The sequence below is a fragment of the Pinus tabuliformis genome, chromosome Q, assembly GCF_031772625.1.
Source record: "Pinus tabuliformis cultivar Carrire ecotype Pingquan chromosome Q, CPIR1, whole genome shotgun sequence".
Classification (NCBI taxonomy): domain Eukaryota; kingdom Viridiplantae; phylum Streptophyta; class Pinopsida; order Pinales; family Pinaceae; genus Pinus; species Pinus tabuliformis.
The window spans coordinates 624,770,035-624,780,464 of NC_142296.1; the positions used below are offsets into that span (position 1 = coordinate 624,770,035).

Sequence of the window (10,430 nt, forward strand, 5' to 3'; positions counted from 1 at the left end):
TACAATATTTTCATCTTCATTCATTTTTAGTCTTTCGAACCTCATTTTGTGAGTTTGAAGTTTGGCCTTCTTTACCTTCTCATCTCCATCAGAGGGTTCTCTGTAGTTTATCCCAGATTTCCTAACTGGCTATTGATTCCCTTAAGATTTACCTTCCAATGGTTAGTTTTTTTCTTGAAGGAACCTACTTTGATACCAATTGATCGACTTATCAATTATACTAAGAGGTGGGGTGAATTAGTATATTAAAATTTGAAAATTATTTAAAATATTTAATCACAAAACAATACATGAATCACATCAAAGTATTGAACGTAAGATATACGTGGAAAACCATCCTGGAGAAAACCACAGAAAATATTTTCCTTATATCATTAAAGTAGACACCAACCTAGTATTAAAATATTTTCAGGCACCAACCTACAGGAGACACCAATTCACTTAGCTTTGCAAGCAACAATTTCTTGGAGGCACCAAAACCTTTTGATTTGCATGTACCAACTTTCTTGGAGACACCAATCACCTCATATTTGAAAGTACCAACTTGCTAAAGACACCAATCCCCTGCAGATCTAATGATCCAATTTATTTTATGCTCTAGATCTCTATTTCATCACATTTTCATACTAGATCTAGAGGCACCTTCTTTAATTCTGACAAACTCTTTATTTTTGATCTCCTTCCTATCAATTCTTTCATAGTAGTAATATCTTATTTCTAATTCAATAACAATCTTCTCTCGCACTGCACAACACAACACTATGTCCTACACACTCCTTACTAGCTCTTATCTCTATGCTTTCTTTTTGTCTCTCATGTGATCATATCTCAAAATATATTTTGTATCTTTGCACAACTTGTACATTCACTTCACATTTTTTCTCTCTAAATGGTCATATTGTTCTTACATGTCTGCTTCCCTCACTCACACTCTCTAATGGTGAATATACTCTGATTACCATGCTATCCTTTATGTACCTATTTCTTTTTATAACTTTTCCATGGTTCATATGGTTCTATCGTTGCCCCTTTTCCTACTTAAGTGGTTTCTTTTCCTTTAATGATACACAATCATTTCTTATAACCAAATCATTGATGGAACCGTAAATTGTTAGAGTTGTGATCTTTCTCAATAGCTGCTTCAAATTTTTATTACCATAAAACCAATACACTAATAACTTCTGATCAACACTACCTTTTTATGGAACTTGGAGCAACTGGAACTCTACTAGTCAAACATTGTACCGAGATTGGTAACCAATATTTTATGATTTTCTACAACTAACATCTAATAGTTCCATTACTTTGGAACTTCAACCCATAGGACAATCCACTAACTTTCCATTTCAACATCTAATGTTCCAAATTCCCAAGACTTGATATGGGACCCAAAAGTGCTGTGGTTATCAGTGTTATATGATTTTTGTCTATCAACGGTAGAAGTACCAAGGTTCTTTAATACATAAAAACATTACCAAGAATGGCCGTAACATAAATATCAAGGCCCTTGATTTTTTTGCATCGTGCTATAATGGATTGACTACAGGGTGCCACCTTGCACTCTACATAATAATTATTGTCTAGCTTGTTTGGCCCCATTTTATGTGGATCAATGGAAGATACGCTTACCTCCACACAAGATTTGCTTCCACAGAAGATTTTCTTTTGTACAAACTTCCTTTCCGTATAACATTTTCGTATGCACAAACTTTACTTCCTTCTTCATTTTTTCCTTATGCCTTCTTGGCCTTGAAAGCCTTAACACCAACATAGATCCATCTTAAGTATGGTTCTAACATGAGTTGAGAGGGATCAAATTTCTTCACGTGCAAACTTTTTTAGAGTGCAAAATATAATGTGTTATTTTTCATTGTTTAAATTGCATGCTTGAATGTTAAATAGAGTATATATATAGGACCAAATAAAAATTTTAACCATAAAACTTACTTTTTTCTATGTGTAGATATATGAAGTTGAGATCGACATAAATTAGTTAACATAGATCTTCTAGTTTATTTAAATCTCTTGTTGAAATATTTTTGAAAAGTATAAGATTTAAACATATGATTCACACATTTTTTTACTTCTAATTATTTTACACTATATCCATTTTTTTAATTAGAGACAACATTATTTTTCTATTTAGAATGTTATTTTCTATTTTTTATTTTATTTTAAAAGGTCATGGTTGGACAAACAAACCCACACATCCCCTCATACTATGTTGTAGAATGATCTTCTCAACTCAACTAATCAAAAAACTATCAACAAACTTTTGGAATGAAAAATAGTTGGTGTTGCATGCCTTAGGGTTTTTGGTGCATCTAATATCATGCATGTCTCTCTAGAGTCATGAGAAAATGAGTTAAATGATGAAATTTAAAATAGGTTTTTCTAATTGAAGTAATTAGTATTTATTATGATGATAAAATGTTATTATCACATGTTTAAATTTAGAGGTAGGTAGAGCAGATACTATTTGTCATTCAAATCCAATAAACAAGGGACCATGACTTTAAAAATAGTTTGTTGTTGTTGTTATTATTATTATTACAACATAGATAAGTATGTTTATTTTGGAATACGACTTCTAGAATTTTTATTTAATGATCAATAATTATTAGGTGGCTCATAGGGGTGGAGTTTAGTAGTCAAATAGTGCAAGTAGGGGTCATTTTTCCCTTAAAAAGGGTTCTCATACACCTATTTGGTGCTTCCTTGAAAAAGGGGTTTTCATGGAAACACCTAGGGGTTCTCATACACCTATTTGGTGTTTTACTTAACTATGACCTTAGAATTAGATTATTATTATTATTATTATTATTATTATGCCTAGAGGCATGTTTATTTTGGAATATGGTTTTTATAATTTTAATTTAATTATCAATAACTATGACCTTAGAATTATTATTATTATTATTATTATTATGCATGGAGGCATGTTTATTTTGGAATATGGTTTTTATAATTTTAATTTAATTATCAATAATTATTAGGTGGCTGATAGGGATTTAACCTCCATAGGATATCCAACTAATATTTTAGTGGTAGTTAGGGATAATGTGTTGAGATTTATTTCAAAGGTAGTTATACCATTTTTGTTTTTCAATTTAACTAAAATAAATTTGATTTTTTTGTTTGTTTGTTAGGTTATGTAAGACCTGATCGTAATATGTGGCTTGAGTAGCCCCGATCCAAGGGCATCTAGTCTGTCAAAATCGCCTTGGGATCACACCCAACGTAGGCCATACCAACCCTTACCATGGTTACCTTTTTTTCCCACAAAGTTTCCAACCATTTATTTTTTCACCATGAAGTACCTTAACAGCAAAACCCTATAATTGTCTATTCTTTGCCCTGTGGACTTTTTAAACCTTTTTTTTGTTGTGTGTGAGATTAACACCTACAATGGATTTGAGCTAGTGACATTTTTGCATGGAGTTCCTTAACATTACACCCATTAATTTTTAATCCAAAATCTTATAGGTAAATAAATATCTATTTTTGAATTTATATGTATTTTAGTTATATATTAATTCTTTTTAATAATAATGTTAATTTTTAAGAATTTTTTTTAATTTAGAAATGTGAAATTTATGATGAAATAAATTTTTTTATACTTATCATAAATTAATACCTATAACTATTTATCCAACATTTAATTTATATAACTACATTAATTATTACATTATTAAAATCTAAAATCTATATTACAATGTTATATTTTTATATTTAGTTAGGCCGATAGGCCTTTCCTATGCATCAACTTTTCGTCAACACTTTTACTCTGAGCCGTTGGATCAGATGAGACATTTTCAACCGTGGATGTGAACCAGAAAAGGAAAAAACGGAAAATCAAGAAAGCATGGAAAGTCAAGAAAGCCGGAGTGCTCGTTTTGGCAAAACGCAAAATTTTCCTTGTTGTTTCTATTATAAAGCTTTCCTCCCTCTGCCTCTTCAATGCAATTGCCATGCTTTTCATTCATCACATAGCCGAAAAAGAGGAAAATAGGTGGCTGGAACTGCGCATGGGCAGAGAATTCCTTGTCCCAGACGAGCAACCAATAAAGCAATTGCTTTGCCTGTGCTTGAATCAGTTCGGCCTTTCAAGGTATTTAGTAGGCAATCTTGATCTGGAATTCAAGATTTGCAGGGGTTTTATGGCATCCAGGGTGCTTCCATAGGTGAGCCGAAGAACCTGCAGAGTTTGGTCCTCAGCAAGCTCTGATGAATTCCGTTACACCAGTTCCCGTAACGTGAATTCCTCTTCGAAAACCCTGCCATATTCTTCGGTGGCCGCAGCCACGGCTCCTCAAATTCGTGCAGATTCCGTCAATGGAGCCATTAACGCTCCTGCTGCCGTTCACGACTTCGAAGGCTTTGTATCGTACATGCACATGATGTAATGTTTTACCAATTTAATTGGGCAATCCCTCTGTTGGCAATTCAGGTTGCATTGGGGTATAGCAAAGTGTATAATGCACAGAATCTATTTGACTGGATGGAGCTGATCTCTCTTCAGTGAGTATTTGGTTTTTATTGTTGATTACATTTCCTATGTGTTTGTATTTACTTAGAAATTTGTAATTTTAATTGGATTTCTTTTCAATGAATGTGCAGAGGAAAACAAATTTCTTTGAAAAAAGAGTTGGGGAATACCAAAAGGCCTCTGTTATGTCTGGTTTGGGCAACATGGAGGCAAACCATATATTTAAATTGGACGCAGATTTTTTAAATTTGATTAATTAGCCTCCCCATCTTGGGACGGAAAGGATGGTGGCCCATTGTGCTTGTACAAAGATTTTCATTGAGTGAAATTTTGATGGCATTTGAAGTTTCGAAATCAATCATATATTTTCCATTGTTTTGATTAATTAGATTGGGTTATTCTTTTAGGTTAACGGTGGCCCTTTGTGCTTATACAAAATGTTTTTTAATGAGAATGAATGCATTTGGGGTTTCAAAATTAATTTTTTTTTTTTAATGTTTGTTAATACATTTGAGCCAATTATTTCAGGATCTATGTACGACAAATAGAAAATTGTTTACTAGTAAGATAATAAACAAATTGCCCTAGCATACAGGATGTCAATTTTCATGATCGTTAATACATCGAGGCAATTATTTCAGGATCTATGCACAACAAATCGGAAGTGGCTCAGGGAGGAGCTCGTTGCAATTGTTGAGTCGCAGATCCTATTTTCTTTCCCTTCATTTTGGTTTAAATTCTGCTTCTTTGTTTTGACTGATGCCGAACGAACCATCTTTAATAATCCAATTTAATAATCCTATCGGCCTCTCTTTAGGAAAGAGCTAACCAGCCATATATTGGGTATTTAATGCCCTCAGAGCAGCACGAGACTTAACGCGATAACACGGGAGCGGGCAAATTCGGCATTAAATAATATTTGCCCGCTCGCGTGTTATCGGGCTAAGTGGCGTGCTGCTCTGAGGGCATTAAATACCCAATATATGGCTGGTTAGCTCCAACCCTCTCTTTGTGCCTTTTGGGACAATTGCTAGTTTATATTAATATTAAAATTAATTAATTTTGCATATAATTCAAAATACCACGTTATCGCAACTCAACCTTACCTTACCTTGTTCATGAGTGCTTTGCGTATCACAATATTTCGGACACTCCCCACCTTCGCATAATATGCTATAGAATATTGCCATATTCTTTTAGAATGGGCAATTAATGTTTTCCATTTGTTTCAGAATCAGGTCCGCAATGAACCTCATTTCAATTGGTGGGTGCTGGAAATCAAGTTTATAGAGTGTGCGAGTCGAATCTGCGGGACACCGTATCTCTGCTTTATACACTGGTTCGGTTCTTGGAGCGTGTACGCAGAAGGAATGTGGAACAAGCAAAACGACAAGAATCAGGTTCAAAACTTCATTTATATGAAACATCGAATAATATACGCGTAATTCAGACGCAGAATTTACTCACGATTGCTAGCCGATCATTATGTCTAACCAGTGACCCTCTAATATATTGTTATGCCGATCAGAAACTTTATTCCCCTTCCGTATGACATGAATATTTTTTACAGATTTTTCTCAGAACCAGTTGATTGATTAATTATAATATTACAAAAAAGATAATATTACTAATAATAAAATGGAATCAGTTACAGTCCAGACAGACAAAAACAATTTTTTATTTCCATAGTTATACAACAAAGATGTATTTAATATTAAAGTTATGAACATGGACGCTTCTATAAATTGATGATTTCTGCTGTCTTAACATCGTCATAGATATTCATCAGAAAGAGAAACAGCATAGAATTGCCATGGCAGCTGACCAGTCTGAAACTACGGCCAAGCCTAAGGCTGTTAATTCCATGGCCATAAAACTGAGGGTCAATAAGAGAAGTGGCAAGATAATGTACGCAGAAGCAGGGAAGGGAAGGATTTTGTTGTTGTTATAAACAAGGCACCATGACTTTAAAAATAGACTTTAAAAATAGTTTGTTGTTGTTATTATTATTATTATTACAACATAGATAAGTATGTTTATTTTGGAATACGACTTTTAGAATTTTTATTTAATGATCAATAATTATTAGGTGGTTCGTAGGGGTGGAGTTTAGTAGTCAAATAGTGCAAGTAGGGGTCATTTTTCCCTTAAAAAGGGTTCTTATACACCTATTTGGTGCTTCTTTGAAAAAGGGGTTTTCATACACCTATTTCGTGTTTCCTTGAAAAGGGGTTCTCATACACCCAAGGTTCTCATACACCTATTTGGTATTTTACTTAACTATGACCTTAGAATTAGATTATTATTATTATTATTATTATTATTATTATTATTATTATGCCTAGAGGCATGTTTATTTTGGAATATGGTTTTCATAATTTTAATTTAATTATCAATAACTATGACCTTAGAATTAGTTTATTATTATTATTATTATTATTATTATGCGTGGAGGCATGTTTATTTTGGAATATGGTTTTTATAATTTTAATTTAATTATCAATAATTATTAGGTGGTTGATAAGGATTTAACCTCCATAGGATATCCAACTAATATTTTTAGTGGTAGTTAGGGATAATGTGTTGAGATTTATTTCAAAGGTAGTTATACCCTTTTTGTTTTTCAATTTAACTAAAATAAATTTGATTTTTTTGTTTGTTTGTTAGGTTATGTAAGACCTGATCGTAATATGTGGCTTGAGTAGCCCCGATCCAAGGGCATCTAGTCTGTCAAAATCACCTTGGGATCACACCCAACTTAGGCCATACCAACCCTTACCATGGCTACCTTTTCTTCCCACAAAGTTTCCAACCATTTATTTTTTCACCATAGAGTACCTTAACAGAACACCCTATCATTGTCTATTCTATGCCCAGTGGACTTTTTAAAGTGTTTTTTTTTGTTTGTGTGAGATAAACACCTACAATGGATTTGAGCTAGTGACCTTTTTGCATAAAGTTCCTTAACATTACACCCATTAATTTTTAATCCAAAATCTTATAGGTAAATAAATATCTATTTTTGAATTTATATGTATTTTAGTTATATATTAATTCTTTTTAATAATAATATTAATTTTTATGATTTTTTTTTAATTTAAAAATGTGAAATTTATGATGAAATAAATTTTTTTATACTTATCATAAATTAATACCTATAACTATTTATCCAAACATTTAATTTATACAACTACATTAATTATTACATTATTAAAATCTAAAATCTATATTACAATTTTATATTTTATATTAATATTAAAATTAATTAATTTTGCATATAATTCAAAATACCACGTTATCGCAACTCAACCTTACCTTACGTTGTTCATGAGTGCTTTGCGTATCACAATATTTCGGACACTCCCCACCTTCGCATAATATGCTATAGAATATTGCCATATTCTTTTAGAATGGGCAATTAATGTTTTCCATTTGTTTCAGAATCAGGTCCGCAATGAACCTCATTTCAATTGGTGGGTGCTGGAAATCAAGTTTATCGAGTGTACTAGGCATAATTGGTCTGCGAGTCGAATCTGCGGGACACCGTATCTCAGTGGTTCGGTTCTTGGAGAGTGTACGCAGAAGGAATGTGGAACAAGCAAAACGACAAGAATCAGGTTCAAAACTTCATTTATATGAAACATCGAATAATATACGCGTAATTCATGTTCATTTAAAGTTATGAACATGGACGCTTCTATAAATTGATGATTTCTGCTGTCTTAACATCGTCATAGATATTCATCACAAAGAGAAGCAGCATAGAATTGCCATGGCAGCTGACCAGTCTGAAACTACGGCCAAGCCTAAGGCTGTTAATTCCATGGCCATAAAACTGAGGGTCAATAAGAGAAGTGGCAAGATAATGTACGCAGAAGCAGGGAAGGATTTTGTTGATCTGCTATTCAGTTTTCTCGTACTTCCAACTGGGGCCATTGGCAAGCAGGCGCTGGTGTCCAAGGATACTAAGGAGGAGGATGACACAAAAGTTTGCTGCATCAAAAATCTTTATAAGAGCGTGGAGAGTCTGCCTGCATCGCTCATGAAAGGTGACAAAGCGGTTTTGTTAGACCCAAAGGTGGTTTCCACAACCTACACCAATGATATACTCCGTATTGAATCTCCTTCACCTGCAACTCCTCCCAAGTATTATGCGTGCAGCAACACTGGCAACTACTACAGCGGTGGTTCGTATAGCAGCACGCACAATCTCAGCACCCAAAGTGGAACTGTAATGTGTTCCTGCGGCAGTTGGCTAAGCCGAGAAGTGAAGCTGGTGGACAAGGCCCCTGTGCCTGTACTCCCAACGGGATTTGTCAAGAAGGGTGCCAACTTTGTCATCACAGACGACTTGAATATAATTCCAATTAATTCCACTGACACGATTATTCAGTTGTGGACTAAACTTGATGTCAGGGAGCCCACAGAATTGGAAGAGCGGAATGCCACACTTGGTCCTAACGAGGTAATCAATTTTGTAATACCAAGTTTCCTCACAAATCATACTCAAAGTATGGAATTATTTAATGTAAACTAAAAATCTATTTCTTTTTTTCGAAATTTACTTTTGGATTAATCATATCATTCATATTTGTGTTTTTTTTTTCTTTAAAAGTTATTTTAGGATTAATCATATCATTCATATTTGTTTTTTTTCGTGGACTTTTCGAACACCTTATAATGTGATTCATTTATTTTCTTGTTAATATTTGGTTACAGGTGTTGGGTTTGTTAAAGGCTGCCCTGGTTTCTAACACTGCTTTAAATGACGTCTTCAAAGCTCAGCCTAAGGTTAGTTATAAGTAGAAATATTTACACTGAGTGTAATTATTTTGAACTCTTTCAATTTTAGGGTGTCATTGAGGTGGAGGAATTGCACAGATAGTTAAATGTGGCTAGAATCTGGGTAAAAAATTTTCAATAAATCTTGTAATAACAGTATTTGAATCATGTTTTTTATGGTGGAAATGGATTCAACACTATCAAAAACTTCTGACACACCCAAAATCTTAAAGTTTGACAGCTATAGCCTAAATTTACAAAAATCCATCAGATTTTATCAAAATATTGCGGTAATTTCCATGATTTTCAGAGTAACCAGCAATCTGTTACACGACTGCCAATTTTAATAAAAAGGATAGGAAAAAGCAATCTGTTAGACTACTGCGAATTTTAATAAAAAGCATAGATGTATTGTATAACCCAATTTATTTTTCTGCATACTTTAACTGACTGAGGTTTCTGTTCTTTTGTATGAAGTTTTCGGTTATAGTGAACATGGATACAACTGGAATCTCGCTGCAGGAGCTTCTGACAAAATTGCTGACTGAAGGCCAGAAAAATCGTAGCAGCAACAAGATGGCCAATTAATATAGTTCAGAAAAATATAAATAAGCTGAAAAACGCACTAGAGGAATGTTCCGTCAACAATACCGAATTATAAAGAATGGTGATGGCCAAGTTCTATAAAAAGTTGTGATGGCCAAGTTCTAGTCCTGTAAGTCAATCTGTAGTATGAATCTTATATATACTTATATTTTACCTAGTTTGTATGAGTGTTTTTTATCCATAGAAATTTGGAAGGGCTTGTTTATTGGTATCTCTATGATGCTCACTTCGGCTTTGTTATTAATGCCGGACTCAATGTCTCAGGGTTGGAAATAAATTTTGGTCATATGCACTTATATAAAATCAAAACTTATAAATCCCTAATGACCAAATTATGAAATTTCCATCCATATATTTATTTCTCCGTCTTTTAAGAAGTCCCTTTCCGATGTTATTGCATGAGATTAGGTGGATGTGGGTGTCGTATTTAAGATGTGATTTTTATATTTTATTGTAAGTGGGTATCATTGGTGAGTAAAATTATGACTTGTATAAAGAAAATAGTCATCATTATCTCAATTGCAGATTTAGGTTATCTGAGGGTCCAATCACA

General features: G+C 33.4%; 1 protein-coding gene across 1 annotated transcript; it reads left to right on the forward strand.

Annotated features, from left to right (window-relative positions):
- The first annotated feature begins 6,197 nt into the window (after window positions 1–6,197).
- LOC149220994 (uncharacterized) lies at window positions 6,198–10,030 on the forward strand. The gene is made up of 5 exons (XM_089384978.1): window positions 6,198–6,397; window positions 7,931–8,106; window positions 8,227–8,954; window positions 9,209–9,280; window positions 9,749–10,030. Exons 1-5 carry the CDS (start codon window positions 6,303–6,305, stop codon window positions 9,857–9,859), a joined length of 1,182 nt encoding a protein of 393 aa, XP_089241104.1. The 5' UTR covers window positions 6,198–6,302; the 3' UTR covers window positions 9,860–10,030.
- Window positions 10,031–10,430: the final 400 nt, after the last annotated feature.

Coding starts and splice junctions, on each gene's coding strand:
- LOC149220994 (XM_089384978.1), top strand. CDS start 6,303: ATGGCAGCTGACCAGTCTGAAACTACGGCCAAGCCTAAGGCTGTTAAT. Junction 8,955..9,208: donor CCACACTTGGTCCTAACGAG/GTAATCAATTTT, acceptor ATTTGGTTACAG/GTGTTGGGTTTGTTAAAGGC. Junction 9,281..9,748: donor TCTTCAAAGCTCAGCCTAAG/GTTAGTTATAAG, acceptor TTTTGTATGAAG/TTTTCGGTTATAGTGAACAT.